The 19,278-nt window shown below is 48.3% G+C and overlaps 1 protein-coding gene across 1 annotated transcript; it reads left to right on the plus strand.

Annotated features, from left to right (window-relative positions):
* On the plus strand, nucleotides 1-16,962 carry CYTH4 (cytohesin 4; the record flags this gene model as incomplete). Its single annotated transcript, XM_082279602.1, has 13 exons — nucleotides 1-19; nucleotides 5,830-5,912; nucleotides 7,848-7,952; nucleotides 8,207-8,269; nucleotides 11,519-11,637; nucleotides 12,004-12,084; nucleotides 12,743-12,855; nucleotides 13,409-13,557; nucleotides 14,571-14,682; nucleotides 15,087-15,163; nucleotides 15,527-15,598; nucleotides 16,413-16,567; nucleotides 16,890-16,962. 13 exons carry the CDS (start codon nucleotides 1-3, stop codon nucleotides 16,960-16,962), a joined length of 1,221 nt encoding a protein of 406 aa, XP_082135728.1.
* Nucleotides 16,963-19,278: the final 2,316 nt, after the last annotated feature.

The raw sequence follows: 19,278 nt of genomic DNA on the forward strand, positions 1-19,278 counted from the left end.
ATGGATCTTTGTCCTGCTGGTAAGCCTCAATCATTGTGTGCCTTTCATGGGGTGAGGGCTGTGCACTCAGTTTGATGGAGCAGAGCACACCATGAGATCCCAGCAGCCAGAGTGGATGCTGCGGCTGGTGGCTGGAGGAATGACATGCTGGGAGGTCGCTGGTGGTACAGTTAATTGCTTGTCAGTCTTCAGCATTGGGCATTTTACTCGCTCTCCTTTCACATCAAGAGAAATTTTCTCACTGGTTTGAATGGGCCTTTGTGCTGAGAGTGTTACTGCTCTGTTTGCTTGGGCTGAGCTGGGAACTGACTCCTCGGTGTCAATGGTGTATGTGACACCTGGGGTGAGCACTTGCAGGCTTTGGCTGCTCTTCATGCAACTCTGGGAAGCTCCTCAGTGGTGTTTCCCTACAGATCCCAGGATCTGGTTTGCCTTTGTGGAGCCTCTCATGCAGTTGGGTATCCCAGTGTAATGCCCTTGCAAGGCTTTTGGTACTGGGGCCTCTTGTGCTTCTGTCCATGTTAGAGGTAAACCACTGTAATAGGCTTCTAGAAGCTCCAAGTGATCTACAGGTGGGCCTGCCTGAAACCATCTCAGTGGGCAGATGTGGGTGAGGGGAAATAAGCCACATCTGAGGAACTGAGAGATCTTAGCTTTTATTTCCTGCTTTGGCAGGTGGTGGATAAAGTGCTTGGGATTCAGCAAGGAAAGGCACACCACCAGACTGAACATTTCCAGCTTCTGGCTGAGGAAGCTCTGAGTGTGTGTCTGCACAAAGCCAACAAAGTGGGAGAGATGAATGGGAACAGGCTGAACAAAGGCCAGGAAGAAAAAGGATCACCTTGCAATGTCTATTCTCATTTTGACTCTGTCCCCTCAGGCTTTTGTGTATGGGATATGGAGCACAGAGTGAAAGCAGAAAGAAGTGCCCAGTTTCAACAGCTGTTGTGCACTTTTTAGCTCTGAGGTGTGTAGCCAAGGAAAGGGCTTGCTCAAACCACATACCAGCCTTGCTTGTCAGGGAAATTGGTGGTACCTTTGGGAGCTGAGTTCTTGCCAGCATCTGTCTGGTGTTGAATGTTGGTGAAAATGGGGCTCTTCTGATCACCCAGCCCTCACTACCTGAAAGCAACTGTGGACAAAGCTTCTGCAGGACAAACTGGACAGGAGGAGGGATAACTCATATTTTTCTATTTATTTTGAGGTGTGCCTTCAACAGAAACTGGGGGTCTCCTAACCAAAGGTCTGACACAGTCATTCACTCAAGTTAGGTGTTAGTGAGTTAATTATGTCTTGAGAGTTACACATTCAAGTGAGCATACTTTCAAGCAAGTGTACACCCTGAAGTAGCACAATGAGATCCTATTCAGGCACAGTGTGGGTTTGCTCAGTTCTGGGTAGAGGCAGAGCCTGGAGACAGGCAATGCCTGGAGACATGTGCTGGCTCTGAGTGATGTTTTTGCTCAATCCCATCCTGTCATTCCACAGCTGGGTGAGAAAGTGGGTTTGTTTGATGCTGAACTCCCTTGGGAGCCAAGGCTGCCACCAGCAACAGTTTTCCAGTGAGCTTTAGAGTACTGAATGCACTTGGAATTGCTCAGTTGAGGCATGATTGTCCTGGAGGTCAGAAGTGTGTGTACACCTTTCACTGGGGCCACTCCTACCTGGAGAGGCAATGGTCCTGTTAGGTACACATCTGTTTGCAGGTGAGACTTGATACCTTGGGGAGGCTGCTCTCCCTGCACTGTGTGTCCTCCTCCAGCTTCCTTCAGAACCCTCTCAGGACTGTCTGGCTGAGGCCACAGAGCTGGTGTGCCAAGCCCTTGAGCTGGATGTGTGAAACATGGGAGAGCAGACTAGTACTGTGGTATCCTGTGCTGGGATGTGTGGGGTAAGAGCTGTAGTCAAAAGTCACTGGAAGTTATCCTGAAGGATGGATGTAAGTTGTCATGTGGGATAAGGGGACCAGGAGACAACATAAATTTTTCTTCCCACCTTTCCCCCCATAGCTGAAATGTGCAAATTAAACCTGTTGGGATTTATGTTGAATTTCTTCTGACACAAGCTGGCAGAGACCTGTGGAGTGGCTGCTGGAGGGAGACACACATGGCTGGAGGGAACTGAGGAGCTGGAAGGCTTTCTGTCATCTCTCTGCTATTAGGCTAACACCTGGCTGTGGAGGTGGTGGTCTGTGCAGGAGATGACACAGCAGCCATATCAAAATAGAAAAGGAATTTCAGGTGAAGTTTTTCTACCAGAGAGCCTCCTTCAGGCAGAAGCTGCCCATCAGGCTGCTCTGCTTGTGTGCTGCCATGGGTGGAGGTGCCCAAACCCTTTAGCAGCTACACTCAAAGCCCTCCATTGCCTTACAAATGGGCCTGATGAACCTTTGCTGTCCTACCGTGGGTGTGTAACACATGGATGGTCGGTAGCAGTGCTACAGATACAGTCATTCTTTGTACCTTCCCCTGCTGCTTCTGCAGTCCTTCCTTCCAGCTCTTCTGGGTGGTCACTTCCCACTTACCTCTGTGCTTCAAAAGCCATCTCCCTGTTCCTGTAATTTTCCATGGGACTGAAAGCCTCGGTTAGCACCTGGTGGTTCAGCAGAACCCTTCGCAATGGGAAGTGAAACCAGCGCACACAGAACTCTCTGCTGGCCACACAAGTACCCAGATGTTTGGGTAACTCCGACGTGCCCTTTAGATGGGGAGGCTGAAGGCATAAGTCCCCACAACAGGAATTGCAGTCTGTGTACTGTTTTGAGTGACAGCACTGAAAACACAATCCTGGTCAGTTCGTGGAGTCTGGGTCTGCCCTGAGAGTGGGGAAACAACCTCAGGAGCAGGTGTAAGACCCACAAATGTGATGCTGAGACACTTTCCTTTCAACACTTGCTCACTTTCCAAACAACAACCTAATGTCCTCTCTGGACAGGGTTTCTGTGTGTCTGAACTGGAAGACTTCAGTGTTGGTTGGGCTGACAGCATCCTTCTGAAATCTGCGGGTGTTTTTGTGGTGTGTTCTTCATCAGGGTGAAATTTCCCCCTGTGCAGGGGACCCTGACCAGGGCTGTGCTTTGTCTGTGTGCTGACCTAGTCCTAGAGGGAAGTGGAACTGAGGTGGTGCTGAGGACTCTGACAAGGCTGAAGCCATTCCTCAATCCCTTGGTATAGGGCTGGATTCCCTCTGCTTCTGCAAGTGTCCAGAGTGAGCCAGGCAGTGCTTCCCTCTGAATGTCCCTCTCCTGTCAGCTCAGCTTGTTCTCAACATGGGGAGAGAGGGGAAGCAAAGGCAAAGCAGCTCTATTATCTCACCTGCTGCTTGCCTAGCTGCCTCTGCTGCCTTCACTGCCTTTCTGCAGAAGGTTCCCCAGACAAGCCTTCTGTGTTCACTTCCCCCAAGTGCAGACCCCGGAGTGTGCAGTAGCAGTGATGAATGCCCTCCAAAGAGCAGAGCATCAGGCCTCCTGTTAGGGAAGCGGAGTAATGTGCAGGCATGGACCTCAGAATTCTTTTCTGAAGCAGTCAAGGACTTAAGCTGTACAGGAAACCTAACAAGGACTCTATCTGCAGCTCAGTCTAAATTGCCCTGCAAGTTTCATCCATCTGGTTTTCTTCCAAACTATGTCACCCTTTCCTGCTTTCTTACCCCTTGATTCCTTCCCCTTCTCCATGACTCATTCTTTTTCTCCCCTGCCCTCCCCACACACGCAATCCTTCCCACACTTTTCTCATTCTGACAAACTGGGCAGTTGGGAGTTGGGGTTTTCAGACGTTCAGGAGGAAGGGGGACTGTGTTATTTACAGGCTTGTTGGGGGTCGTGTGGGTGAGATGGCATCCTCTGGGAGCCTCATGACTCTTTGAGATGCTTTAGGCTGCTTTAGTAGACACAGAACAACTGAAGCAAAGCAACCAGCCGCACCACAGAGTTTGCTGATGGGGCAGGGGAAGGCAAGGTTCCTCAGGTATGTCCTCCTACAGTGCTTTTGTGGAAAGAAATACAGGGCAAAAGGACTCTGGTAATTTGTCAAAGAATAACCCCAGTGATTCCACAGTTACAAGCCCCGACAGGAGTGAGAGAGATACAACTGGAGAGACGGAGAGGATGGCCTCATCTCCTGCAGACACCACAACTGCAGCATACACTAATTAAGCTGAAGGAGCTGGGCATTGCTCAGAGGCGCAGGGCTGACATTCAAAGGGAAGTCAGCAACCCACCTAACAAGTAGGAGAGCCACTGCATGTTTTTGGTTGGTTTTCTTTGTGGTTTCTTTTCGTTGTTTATCTTTTGTTTGCTAACCTGCCTGCCTGCTTTGGTTTTCCCCTCACCTACAGATTTGGCTGTCACAAGCTTCTGGATGCCACAGGTTTTCCTTCCCTCTTGACTGGCTTCAGCAATCAGTCAGCTTCTTGCAGCTCCTCACAAGGGCTGCTTGCAGGGCTGGGAGGGCACGTGGGTCCTTCCCAGCCTGGCTTCGTGCTGGCTCCTTGTCCAGTGCTTTACTCCCACAGACTCAGCAGCTTCTCCTCAGGGAATGCAATGCTTGAAACCAGCAGAAGGAGTGACAGGAGAGAGGCTGCAGCCTGAGAAAAGTAACAGGAACATACTTAGCGCATGGAAACCCAACCAGCCAGGAGGATGGGGGAGAGATTAGGATTGGGAAAGGCGGGTCTTTCTGAGCTGTTGTGGCCATGACAGGAAAGAAGCATACGAAGATGATTGCCCTTGTCGCTTTTCCTTCTGTCTGTCGTGGCTGCTTCCTTCCCTTTTTTTCTTCCACTCACATTTATAGCAGTTGTTTTGCATGTGAGATCCACACTAAAAGAATTTCCAATGCAACTGGTGCTACTTCCCCTTTTTCTGGGAAGATGGGAGGCCCAGGGGATTTTGTCTTATGAAACAGTGGAGCAGGGCATCCAGTGACTTGAGCTGGCTTCCTGGGTAGGCTTTATCTTGCAGTGTTTAGGTGCAGCAAGGATCCCGTTTGCAAGTTCAGCAGTGACCTCCAGAGCTCTCAGCCTTCTGCGAGCTCTGCTATTTTCCTGGGGCCTCACCTTCTGCTTTGTGTCCTCTCTAGGGCTGCAGCCTTCTCATTCTGCTTGCTGAGGAGGCTGTGTTTCACCTGGATTATATTTAGCGGTAATGCTGTCACCCCAATTCTTTTAGGCTTTTTATGAATCATATTGTGGTTTCCTTGGCTTTGCTGCTATTTAAGTTCCTGTACATTACAAGGAAGCCTACTCATATTTCTGCATTTTCTGCTGTCCACAGAACAACAGCCTCCCAAAGACATTCCTTCCTCAGCAAGGCTTTCATCCCCCAGATCCTGCCCTCACACTTGAAAGACCTCGATTTTCTCACTTAAGCCATTTCTGACTCTGGCTATGGCAGATCAACTCATGAAGCCAGTGGTTTTCTTGGGATGTTTGGATGTAGATGAAGTATTTAGGTCACAGATTTTCGGTACCTAAAGATGACTGACATAAAAACCACAGGAGAGCATTTGGTGAGACTTACTGTGCTCAGGTTGAGTAGAATTGGCTGAGCAGGTAGTGGGTGTCTGCAGGGTCAGCTGAGAGGGCTGTGCACAGCCTCTGGCTGCGAGGAGTGGGGTATGGTCTGTGCTGCACACTCTGGACTGAGAACCATTTTCAAGGCAAAGGTGAGGTGCAGTGGTTGCAACAGCAGAGAGGACAGATGCTGAAACACAGAAATCGAAGCCGCTGTGGCATGACCCTGGGAGAGTGTAAGTGTTGAGAGGTTGGGACAGCTTTGTCCATGATATGTTGGCCCCAGCAGTGTTTTCACAGGCATCTTTATTCTTCCAGAGTCAACTGACTTGAGTGGGGCTGAAGAGGCTGAAATAGAGACAATCAGGAAGCACAAACAGGAACTTTTGGATGATATTAAGGTAAGGACCATCTGGTCCCTCGTGCCTGCCTAGCCTTCCCAAATCTGTCTTCACCAAGGAGCATCCTCACATAACAACAGTCCAGGCCATGCAGAAGCGCTCTTGCACAGGAGACATTTTCTCTGTCATGATCCAACTTCAGTTTTAAACTTCAGGCTGCCCTGGCCTATTTGCCACCAGGGTGCATCCAGCCTGTGGTGCTCTCTGCTGCAGGAATCATCAGCTGCCCTAATGGGATACTTGAGAAAGGCTGATCAGATTATGAGCAGGGATGAGCTGGGATTGCATACTTGGGGTTAAAGAAATGTCTTCAGTAAGTCGTACTGGCAGGCATCAGGCTCAGCATTTATGATTCTTTTTAATTACTGATTACCTGCTAATGACATATCAGTCCTGGTTACCTGCAGCATCCCCCTGTGTTTATCAAACTTTTGTTTGCTTTGGGGACCTCTAACAAGTCCTCCATGAAGGATCCTGTCTCTTCGAAGACGTCTCATGGCAGGACCTTCCACACAAGTTTCTGTGGCTGAACTTGCTTTTCTTCATTTCTTTTAGCAGACCCAACCATTTCTCCAGTGCCTCCTAAAATGTCTGAAAGTAACAGATTCAAAATCAGTCACTAAGACTGCATCGCAGTCCTGCATAGTGCTGTGCCCTTTCTATTCCGTTCTGCCTCCACCCTGAAATGTGGTTTCCCATTTGAGAGAGCTTATTGCACTGAATCATTGGACTTGGACTGATTTTCCCACAACATGAAGCTGTCCAGATGCCTAGGGAATAGCTGCAATATTTCCTGGCATAGAGTAAAGGATTAAGCCAAACTATATATTACTTCTCAGGCTTCCAGACCTCCTCTCTCTGCTGAAAACCAGAATGGTCTCTTGTCCCCTCTAACAAAACAGGTTATGAGTGTGTGTGCCTGTGATTTGCTTGTGTGTGGTTCTTCTCTTGACAATTTTCAGAACAGGCGATGGGCACTGTAAGAAGCAGGACACTTGAATAGGAATACTACATTTTTTTGCCCACTATGGACAGCAAAAGGTTGCTAGGCTGCACAAACTCATACTTTAGAACCCAAAACTGTTAAGCAATGGGGTACACATTGTCCAGTGGAGCAGAATGAGTTTAGGTGAAAAGAGATATTTTCCCCAGGGGATTTTTTAAGAAAATATCTATCAGTACCCTTAAACACAAAGACTTGGGGGCATATCTGGGGGAAGGGGTCAGGGGAGGAGGAAAGAGGATGGGTCTCGGCTTGCCAGTAACACTGCAAAAGACAGCAGTGAATAAATAACAAAACTGAGAATCATTTGAAATTCATGATCTGAGATCATGGCTCTGTTACATTTGTGCAACACCTAAAACTTAGTAAGGAACACTCATAGCTCTGTGGACCAATGAAGGACAACAGAAGTTGGCCAGAGCAAAACTGAAACCCAGATGATCTTTTAAATTATGGGATATTGCAGAAATTCAGTTTCTCTGTCTGATTATGTGCTCCATCCACATCCTCATTCCTTGATGAGAAAGGATCTGTCATAAAATAACCCTTCTTCCCCTGCCTGTCACCTGAAGAGAGGTATCTCTTCAATGGTATTTAAATGACAGGTACATTAAAAACTCTGTGTTTGACAATACAGCCACTTCAGGTTCATATTGATCTCACAGATACCAGTTCCACTTCTCCTTTCCTGGATGTGTAGCAGGGCTATGCAAAATAAAAGCTCAAAAGAAATGGGCACAGTGGAAGGATTCTTGCATCTGACATTGTTTGAGGAACTGAAATCAACAGTGGGGTCAGTTCTCTGACACTCACCACACTGATTAAGGTTGATTTTTCCAGTCTTGAGTGACAATAGACATGAGTAAGACATGCTCTGTGTGTCTGCTGTTTTTCCCTCCACTGCCTTCATCTTCCTGATATTTCTTTTGCAGAGGCTGAAGGAAGAGATTGCTGAGGTGTTTGCAGAGATCGAGTGTTTCCAACATGCAGAGGAGAGGCAAGAGACAGAGGATAATCCTGGAGAGCAGACCAGGCAAGTGGAATAAAATGAGTATTCCTTTGCTTACAAAGTCTCTCTTTTGAAGAGAAAACAAAAACACTGCTGGGATTCAGCTCACAACAAGGACAGGGAAATGAGGCCAGGAATACCCTTCTCTCCTCTTAGATTTCTCTTTATTCCTGGGTAGTCAGACACCTGTCCTTGAGATCTCTAAGTTACCTTGTGAGTGAAATGACATGGTCTTTTATTCTAAGTTTGACTTTTCCTATCTTTTTTTGTGTTTGCAGCAAGCTGTCACAGAGGGATAAAATTCTGTCCCTGGGCAGGAAGAAATTCAACATGGATCCTGAAAAGGTAGGATTTGTTCATTCCACCTTTGAGGATAAAGCTGGGAGGAAGAGCCTCTGCTGGCTGCCGTTCCAGTTGCAGCCACCAATGTGGAAGGAGCTATGGCAGGGGACTGTGGGGATGGGTTCCTACCTCACTAGGGCCCCCATTAGGAGCAGCCTCCACCCTGCTGCCCCTGAGTGAGGTCTTCTGATGTGATCAAGCTGTGTTGCCTCCCTCCCAGTCATGTGCTTAGAGGCCACGCCACACAATTCAACCCAAACCTAGGAGAAGTAAAGGGAGGATGGTTGAACACTGCCAGCATGCCATGAGAGCCAGATTTCCTTCAGCACTGCCCTTCTTGACTGTGAGAGTCTAGGAATTTGCTATAGTGTGATAGAGGGGGATGAAGTAAGAGGAAGGTGAGAAGTTTTGAGAGTGTGTCGGGTTCCTTGGCTCATTCAGAACAGAAGAGGACAAGCTGCCTCTGTCAGTTTGGAAGCAGTTTTGGTTTTGGTTGAACTGGGGATTAAACACAGCTTTTCCACTTTCTGAGGCACTGACCAGTGATGTGAAGACTCCATAGCCTTCAGCCCTCTGCAGAAAGCTCTAAAACCATCATGATTAAGTAGAGAAGATGTGAGAGAAACAGTTCCCTCTTCCTTCCTCCTGACTGGTGGAGCACTTTTTGAGCTCTTCAAGGGAAACCACAAGCTGTGATCAAACGGTCGCTGATCATCAGCTGGCGACCACAGCTGACACCTCAGCTGGCTGCTGCTCTGCGTGACAGCTTTTCATGCCTCCTCTGTCCTGTTGAGAGTGTGAAGATGCCTTCCCCTGTGTCCACACCCCAGCCAGTGGGAGCTGTCCATAGCAGCGACATCAGTACTTACAGCCTGCATGAGAGTAGGTTTTATTTTGCCTTTCTGCCTGACCTTGGTTCGAAGCCCCCAAGGCATCTCTGTGGCGCTGTGCCACGCTGTGCAGGAATACCCGAACTAATTCTAACCCCAAACCAGTTTAGCTTTATGAGTTCAATGCCAATCAGACTGGTCAAAATGTTATCTACTGTGTGCCTGTATAATGCAGATCTCTGATTATTGCCCCCCTCTTGATACATGCCAGAGAGTGGGAGGTGCTGCAATGCAAGGAAATTTCTTTGCCCCTCCTTTCTAAGGTTACACTCCATCCATGCAATGCTGACACTTATAAATGAGTTCCTATCTCCAAGATCCCATGGAAAGTTCCTGAGGCTAGAGGAGGTAAGCATTAGGAATCTGGCTGATAAAAACCTTTGGGGAGAAACATTTTCCTCTGGAAAATGGGGCCCCAGCATCACTGCAATACTTTTCAAAATTAAATTGATCTTACTGAAAATCCATCTGTGGAAAAAAAGAAAGGAAAATAGAGTGGAAAAAAAATCTTACAAAAATTTCAATTTCTTCTTTTAAAACTGCTTTTTCTTTGGGGCATTTTAAAAATAGTTTCATATATATTGCAAGGGAAAGTGAAATGATTCTGTTGAAGTAGAACATTTTGATGGATCTGAAACAATTTTCATTCCTTTATTGTATATTGCAAGGAGAATTGCAATGTGGTCTGGAGAACTGCAGAGTTGTTAGATATTGTCAAGAGTCTTTTGAAAAAAGCCTCAGCTTTTTCTCTGGCTTTGAAAATCATGATATTCTCTCTAAAATAGGATGTTGACTCTTTGCACAACCCAATTCACACCCTCTATATTCCTTAAAAAGCATATTCCATCCTTATTGTCTAGGAGGGATGGAGCTGAAAACATTGGAATTTCTCTGTTCTGTGGCATAGAGGAAAAATCTGGGAAAAAATTGTTTTAAGTTGTCTCAAGTCCATATCTTTTTGTCTGAGTACATTTTTTAATGCCTTCTTTTAAACAAACAATTTTTCTTTTAAGTTAAGTTAATTTAGGAAAAGAAAAGACATTTAGGAACAGAACACTAAGACATTTTGATTGAAAATATTAAAATTAATTATTTTGACTTTTCCTTTTTTTGACTTGTAATCTACATTGCCCTATTTTGTTTGTTTGAGTTTCCATCCCAGTGAAACATTTAGCCTAATCTAGGGATGAAATGAAAATGGGACTGACAACCCTTAGTGGATGAAGGAATTGAATAAAGATGAGAATATGGCTGTGGTTTCCCATTGTCATACATGAAATCCCTATTTGTGCTTGGTTTTTGCATATTAAGTGCTTTAATTAATTAATTTTGAGTTAAATATTTTAAATTGAATCTTAAAATTAACCCATCAGCCCAGGTACAAAAATCCAGTTCCATTATCAGTGTTTTCAATTGTTCAAAGTGGTTTATTAAGAGAGTTGCACCCTTCCCAGTTAAAATTCCCCAGTTAAAATCACCAACTTATGCTCCCGTTTCAAACTTCAAACCACTTGTACACCATAAGAGTTACCTTTCCTGTGTTTAGCGTATACTTTTACAAGTGTTTTGAGATGTGTTGGATGTATTTTAATACCTTTTTAGGTGGTTTTCACTTGCATTCTGATTCCAAGGCCAAAAACCCCAGTTCTAGTTCTAATAGCCAGCAGCTATTTTTAGCCACGGCCATTACTCTGCAGGCAAGCTCCATGGCAACCTGAATACCTGAATTTTAATGAAGGCATTGTAGCTCCCTTATCTCAACTAATACTGCCCCTCTGACAACGATGAGCCATTGGTGGATGGAGATGATCCATCAAAGGGAAAGCACCGATCACTTTGGACCGAAGGGGCGGGCTGTGGGTGGACTGGGGGGGGCGGAGCAAAGACACTATAAAAAGAACAAAGCAGAGAGGCGGGGCCTCTTTTCCCCTCTTGCTCTCTGCCGGCTAGTTGTGGTAGACGTCAGTGCTGGGCATTCAAAGCCTTACCCCTTTTAAGGGGCTTTTAGTAATTTTTTTAAAGTCAGCCCAGCACTGCAAGTTCTTTTTCTCTACCTGAGGTCTAGTGCTGTCTCATCCAGAAGATCTCAAATCCCTGCGCTCCTGGGGCATACCATTTACTGAGCCATAGGATCCCAAATTTTTATATTTTTCTAATTTCTGTAATTTTTCAATTTTTCTGTTTTCAATAAATTAATCTTTTTAAGAGTTGTCTCATTTCTCACACCCATGAAGAGGCTGGGTAGTAACAGAGGAGACAAGTCCATCAAAGCTAAGGAAGGCTGATATCAGAGTGATGGGATCCTACTTTCTCATTAGACTACAGAGCTGTTTTACTTCCCTGTCCTACTTCTTCTCCCCAGGGCATCCAGTACCTGATCGAGCACCAGGTTTTGTCCTCAGACCTGCAGGAGATCGCCAGATTCCTCCACAAGGGTGAAGGCCTGAACAAGACAGCCATTGGGGATTACCTGGGTGGCAGGTGAGCAACCCAGGGTAAGGAGACCCCTTGGAGGCCCTGTCCTGCCTGGGCCCTCTGAACCACCATTTTGGATGACCTGTGGCCAGGTGCCAGGACTGAAGATATCTCCAACCACCGTGGGCTGGGTGGGCAGGAGAGCCCTGGCAGGGTCTCTGGGGTGTGACTAGGGCTGGCTGTATGGGCTACCTTTCCTCCTGCCTGTAATGGGATCGGTCTTCTCAGACTGGAGTGTGCGCCTTGGCTTCTTCTTGGTCAGAGGGGAAGTGAGACTGGTGTGGAGCCAGGTGCATGTTGTCACACTAAGGGACATCCAAACTGAGCAGGGCCAAAGCTCTCTTCTGACCTTTCCCCTCTATCCTCTCCCAGGGACCCCACAAACATTCAGATCCTCCAGGCCTTTGTGGCATGTCACCAGTTTGCCAACCTCAACCTGGTGCAGGCGCTGAGGTGAGTGAGCATGCTGGGTGCAGGGGGCAGCGCTGGAACCTGCTCAGCCACTGGGTCTGGCCACCCAGGAAGGTCAGGAAGCTCCCTTGGGCTGAAATGGGAGCTTCCCAAGGCCCTGCTGTGTGTGTTGGTTCCAGGGCTGTTACTCTGTGAGGTGTCAGCAACTTCTCGGGGGGGTGGAAACACTCTCATGGCCCGTTGATTGGACTGGCCATGTGCAGAAAAGTGGGTCACTGTGGCTTCAGTGTCTGGGGGGATGGTACAAGTTATTTTTCACAGCAGGAAACATGTCTCTCCTCAGTGCCCGTTACGTCAATAACAAAGTGACTCTGTTTTAGGGCACCTCGTTTTATTACAGGCCGCCTCCTGGCAGGACTCTTTCTCCTGAGGTCTCTGCTGCCTTGCAGGCCTCTCATTAGGGAAGCAGAGCCGTGATTTCTGGGAGGCTTAGTTCTGCTTCCTGCATTTGGGGTGTTTGAGGCTGATGTATCCAGGCAGTTTGTAGGGAGGAGCAGAGCTCCTGCTCCGTGCACTGTGTTGTCTCCCCAGTGTGATGGGATGACTTCTCTTAAGTTCATGGTGTTGTGTGGGTTGAGGGGAGGCATCAGCGTCCCTTGGGCCCAACCTGACTAACTCTCTGGCACTCTGCTCCTGACAGACAGTTCCTCTGGAGCTTCCGGCTGCCTGGGGAGGCGCAGAAGATTGACCGGATGATGGAGGCCTTTGCCAACTGGTACTGCAAGTGTAACCCGGGAGTGTTCCAGTCCACAGGTGCTTATGGGGAGAAGGCCTGTAAAGCTGAGCTGTGCTGTTTGCCAGGGAGAGGAGTGCTCCTTTTCCATTCACAGAGCACAGGCAGCATCACTTGGAAGTGTGTTTCCCCTTGAGCTAAAGGAGGCAGCCCAGTTCCTGTGAAGCTTTTCAATAAACTGAGCGCCTTCAGTCTTCCTTTTGCTACTGTGCTCCAGGCCCTCCCGATGGGCAAGAGACTGGAGAAGGGCTCCCAGCCTCACATGAGGTATTATGTCATCACAGCAAGGATAGCCCTGACAAATGTGGGTCTGCAGAAACTTTCCTGCTGGCAGAGCTGTTACTAGACTGCATCTGCCCAACTTGCCCCATTATCCTGAGGGCGTGGAATCACCTCTATCGCAGCAGATTGGCTCTGTTCCTCTCTCTCCTAGCAGAGGGAACAGGTCCCTTCTCCTGCAAATGAGAGGATGACTCTCTTCTTCAGTGACTAGAAACCAAGCCACCTTAGGTGTGGATTGATCTGTGCTCTAAGACAAGTGCCACCCATCCTGATTTTCTTTCTCATTGCTAGATACCTGTTATGTACTCTCCTTCTCTATCATCATGCTTAACACCAGCCTGCACAACCCCAATGTGAAAGACAAACCCCACTTTGAAAGGTTTGTGTCCATCAACAGAGGCATTGACAATGGAGGGGACCTGCCAGAAGAGCTTTTAAAGGTAAGAAGAATTCCCATTTTCTCGTCCCCTGGGGTCCACTGAGAAGCAAAGGTGCAGAGACAGGGGATGCACCCATTAGCAAAGCTGCAGCTGGCTTTTTCCCAAAGGGTCAGCAGGGATGGGACCTCCCCTGGGAGGCAGAGTAGAGGTGGGCAGCCTGGTTATGTGTCTGGCTTCACCCAGCCAGCCTGGGCAGAATAACTTCTGTCTTGTGTCAGAGAGGCTGCATACATCCCATACCTGTGTTTGCTGAGCAGCATCCCCTCAGGGTAGAGGCTTTAGAGCTTTCTCCAGAGTGTCATTTCTTGTAGCCAATTTGAAGAAAGTTGCAGGAGCCTGTAGTCTTTTTTTTTTTTTTCTTTGGCTCGGTTTTTGTGTAATAAATGATGGCAAATACAATGATGTGAGCAACATTTCAGTGTCCTTTGAAAGCCAGTAACCTGCCTTACTGTAACTGTGCTGTTATGAATGCCACCCTTTGTGCCCCTCAATGCCAAAGCTTTGGCTCTGTGAAATGTGCCTCCTTGTGGGCATGTAGCTCTACGTGCTGGTCTCTACGTTGCACTGCCCGGCAGCGTTTGGCACCACCAGCCCGGGGACTAAATGGGGCTGCATCTCCGCCGTGTTGAGTCCCATCCTAGTGCCTTAATACTACCCACAGCAGCACTTGTGACAGGCTGGGTTTGGTCACTGCAGCCTGTCTAGCTATGGGAGCACCATCTTGTGGCTGTGATTTTCCAAACTGAGACTCTTTTTATGACACGAGATGCAGAAAAGAGCTGGTGACCTCCCCCTTTCCCCCCGAGACCCTGTGAGGTGCAGACTGGGGACTGTTTTACCCCCAGTGCTCATTGTGTGCTCCCCTGCCCTTCACCCAGCTTCCCTTGTAAAAATAGTGGTGGACCAGATGGACCTAGGATAGTTGTGTACAAGCTTTGTCAGAAATCAATCTTTCTTCCTCCCTCTCTCTCTCTGCTCTCTCTCTCTCCTTCCCCACCAATGCTCTGGGGCAGAATCTGTTTGAGAGCATAAAGAACGAGCCGTTCTCCATACCAGAGGACGATGGCAACGACCTCACCCACACTTTCTTCAACCCTAACCGTGAAGGCTGGCTGCTGAAACTAGGTGAGGGGGAAGACTCCCCTAGCTCCTCTGATCTCCCGGTTTGCCTACCTCCCACCACAAATCTCCCCTGGGCACCTACCGTCATCTCCGCTGTCCTTCGCTCCTGTCTGCTACCATGGGCTGAGGCTGACACCTGCTGTTGAAACCGGCTGCCTGCTCCCTCGTCCCAGCTCCTGCAGGCTCTGTCTGCTCAAAAAGGGACTCAGAAACATATCCCTCCCCATTCCCAGCCCCATCCGAGCAAATTTGGCTCCGTGTGTGTGTCTATCATACGGCATCACCTCAGTGGTGTCTCCTTGGGGCTCACCTACGGGAGAGCGGGGAGGGTGTGACTGGGTGTGCGTGGCTTGGGGGAAGGACAGAAAAATGTGTGACTAATGGCTTCTGAACCTCACTGCCTTTAGGAGGACGTGTGAAAACCTGGAAACGCCGTTGGTTCATTCTGACCGATAACTGCCTGTATTACTTTGAATATACCACGGTAAAGGCTGAACTCATGGCTGGGAAACTGTCCTGGGTGGTTATGAGCCTCTGAGGGGCCAGGGAGGAGCAGAGGGTAGGGGGCAAGTCTCTCCCTTTTACCCCGTGCTCCCAGACTGAGCTCACAGCTCCACTCTCTCCTATGCTGTATCCTCACCTCCGGTCTGGAGGAGGAGAGAGGCTGGACGCTGCAGCTGTGGTCTGACTGAACTCCCCATTGTGTCAATGGAAGGGGTCTCCCCAGCCATACTCTGCCCTTGTCACCTCCACAAAGGCCCACACAGGGGAAATCAGAGAGGTTCTAAACAGTGGCATAGATTTGGGGAGCTATTTGGGGTGTTAATTCATGTTTCCTTGCCTTCAGGACAAAGAGCCTCTGGGCATTATCCCCTTGGAGAACCTATCAGTCCGGAAGGTGAATGATCCCAAAAAGCCAGTAAGTCTCCATTGGTTGGCACTCTGCCAACACAGGCTGTCAGATGGTTGGAGGGAAGAGAAGATGCACACAAATCACTCCTACTCTACTTGCTTCTCAGAGGGAAAGTGCCATTCCAAACTGCCTTGTGCCCCCATCTCAACACAACTCTGTTTTTAATTTATGGTTTTGGTGTGAGTAGAGAGCTGTCCTTTGGCTGACTGTATTGTATGTTTTCACATGTGTACGTGTGCGTAGGGGGGCACACAGCTGACTTCCTACTTGATTTGCACCCGGAGATGTGGGTTTAATTTCTCTCCTCGGGGCTCTCCACAATGAGTTACAGCACATGTAGACCAAACAGAGCTGTTGGTGTTAGGGAACTTGCCCAGGAAGTGACACATTTCTTCTGTGTGTCTTTTGTGGATACCCACTCTTCGATGTGTCATGGCTCTGGGAAAAGTGCCTTCTATCTGTGTGGTGGCAGGCAGAAAAAGAGGATGTTGCCTCTACTGAAAAGGGGGAGGGATTTTCACGAATGGAGCAGAGTGACAGGTCCCAGAAGGTGTGTTTTGGTAAGTGCTGATGCTCCATCTCTCCATAAAGCCTTTTTTAGTGTCCAGTCCTTCACATGAAGGGTGTATTTACCTAAGAAGGACAGTCATCTAACTCATAAGGAAATTTTTGGGGTGGGGAAGGATGGAGTTTGCTGCATTTTGGAGACAGACTCCTCCCCATTGGAAGCTCTCTGAGCCTGTCACCTGTGGTTGAAGGCAGCAGTCTCCTTGGTCCCCTTGTCTTATCCTACTGCTCCATTTTGTTTCCTTTTGGACAGAACTGCTTTGAACTCTTCAATCCCAACTGCAAAGGGCAGAAGATCAAAGCCTGCAAAACAGATGGGGATGGGAAGGTGGTTGAAGGCAAGCATCAGTCCTACAAGATCTCAGCAGCCACTCCAGCAGAGCGTGATGAGTGGATTGAGGCAATACGGTGAGGAGAACTTGAGGCCTGAGTTGTCTTTTTTCAGCCCCAGGGACAAATGGTCACACAGTTTATTTGGCTATCAGAGCTTGGAAAGGGGGGTGGAAAGAAATGTTTTCAGTCTAACAGCTGTGGTACCCCTTGACTTTAAAGAATTTCGAAGTCCCTTCTGGAGAATCTATAGCCACAGCTAAATTCTCTGCTGTGAGTCTGCAGGTCTCCAGTCCTACATTTTGATAAGTGGTGTCTCTGTGCAAGTTCATTTAAGTTGTCTGTGCTGCTCTCCATCATTAAATCTCTCACTTTTGCTCTCATTTCCTCTTATTTCCAGGACCAGCATCACACAGGATCCTTTCTATGATCTGGTCTCTGCCCGTAAGAAAAAGATTGCCAGCAAAAACTGAACTGTGACCTGGTCACTGGCATCAGGAAGGTGTAGGTTGTTGGACAGCTTCCCTCTCATGCTGGGCTCTTCCAGTGAAGAAGTTTGGGAGCTTTGGTTCCCTCTGCCTCCCACTTGGCAGGCAGATGACTGACAGGACAGCTTGCCCTCTCTGCTTCTTCCCTTTCCAAACTGAAGGCAGAGGCGCAGGATGAAATCCCCTGAGGACTGTCAGAAGTGTGGGCATGGGGTTGCCCATGTCTGAACATAAAGGCTCAACAGCAGCTGGCCTTTGGGTTCTCCCATGTAGCCCCAGACATGTGGGACAGGATCTGAGAGGAGACAGGAATGTCTGCACTGTGTCTCCAGCCCCTCCTGCCGTCACACCAGGTCAGGGTATTTTTCTGTGAGGGACTATGTAGATTCTCTTGGGCCAGCTGAGCATGGTCTAGTCAGTTGCAGAGCAGAATGGCCCCAGTGGTTTCTCTTTCATTAACAGATGTGTAGTGGTTGTGGGGTGGAGGCCAGTGATATTTAGCAACTCACTGTGAAACCAGAGGTCAAGGTAAGAAAAGAAGCCCTCAGTTCAGAAGAAATCCCTCTCTCCCCCTTCACAAAGCCTGTAGTGAGGGCTGTAATTCTGGTAAGTCCCCGTTCTGTGACTGAGTCATAGATTTGAAAAAGGTAAAGGTCCCTGTTCAACATAAGGGCTAACTGAGCACAGAGATGCTGTCAGACCAGGGAAGCAGCTCTGGGTGTTTTGTCTCTCTTTTTTGAGACTCATGGACCACCACAGATTTCCTTAGGGAAGAAACCCAAACACTTGCTCTCCTTCCAGCTGATGGCTCCCCAGCAAAGGTTGGTTCCTTGAGCAGCTCAGAGGCCTGGGTTTTGTATCTGGAAGTTTTGCAGCCAGATGGCATGAAAAAATGGAGGTACATACGCCTCCCCCACGCCAGCACACACACACACAGAGGCATTCATTCCCATCTTCACACAATGGTATCATCTGGAGTCTGGGTGTTTTGTCTCTTGTGTAAAGAAAGAAATAAAAGTGCTTAAAACAAGCCCAAAACTCAGGGAAACATGGTCATTTTTGTGATAAAGTCAGAGGATGTGAGATAAGAGTGTCATGTTCCTGTGCCCAGCAGAGCAGCCTGAGCACCACTGCAGTCTCTTGGCCTTTTCCTTCCTGCAGAGGGCTGTATTTACCAGGCAGTCTGCAGCAGGGCCAGCACAGCCCCATTATTCATTCCGGTTATTTTTGCCCAAGCCACAGGAATGGTGAATTAATTTCAAGAGGCAGGGAGCGTATCTCAGAGTTGAAGCACGCACTCACCCTGGAGAAGGAACGTGAAGGTTTTCTTCTGCTCATGCCTTCAAATGTCTCCTGCGCTGAATCTCTTTGTTACTGATGTGATACAGAGTGAGTTTGCTGCCCACTGCGCTGCAGCACACGTGCTTACACACACACATTCACTCCTGCTTTGGCTTTAGTGCAGGGAGGCAGGCTCGTGTCCAGAGGTGGAAGAGAAGTCAGGATATGGCCCCTTATCTTGGCAACGTCTCCCATATATGTAAGAGAAATACAAATATGCATCTGGTTGGTGAGAGATGCCCCAGAGCCTAGGACTGGGGTGGGAAATGTCTGTTCTAGGTGCTTCTCAGGCTTATACTCTGACAAAAGCCATCAAAATGTAGTCTGGCATCTCTATTCTACCCACAGTCTACTGTTGGGTGAGGGAATCCAGGCTAAGCCCTCCCTATAGTTTACCTGGATCATTCCTGTGACAGCAGGGTCTATCCAAGCTCTTCCCCATTCCTCCTCATCCCCAACCCTTCTAATTCTCTTCAGGCTGCATATGTCCTTTCTCCTCCCTTCTTCCCTTAGATACCCACACACTGCAGAGAGAAATTACTCCTAGTGGGGACAGGGTGGGAAGTACAACTTGAGAGAGGTAAAACAATGCACAGAGACAGGCAAGTGTGTAATTTCCATCCATCAAACTAACCACAAGAGTCAGGAAGGGTTGGACCATGTTTTGTCTCGCCTGGAAACTGAGGTAGGGAGATAGACAGTATGAGTTTCTGCAGCACAGAAAATGCATTTCTAAAGCCCTTGCTATAGGATGTCCAGTCTCCTCAGTGTCACAAACACGATGGTGTTGCCCACCAGCAATGCAACATGTGCTCTCTCTGAGTGGTGTCCTTGACCTCATGCCTGCTGAGTACGTGTGTGTTCGGTATTGGCCCGGGTGTCTCAGGACAGGTCTCTAAAACCAACCACCCATGCATGTCTGTGTGCTTTGACAGACTCTCTTGGAGCCCTTAGAAATTT

Source organism: Coloeus monedula (genome assembly GCF_965178545.1).
Source record: "Coloeus monedula genome assembly, chromosome: 4".
NCBI lineage: Eukaryota > Metazoa > Chordata > Aves > Passeriformes > Corvidae > Coloeus > Coloeus monedula.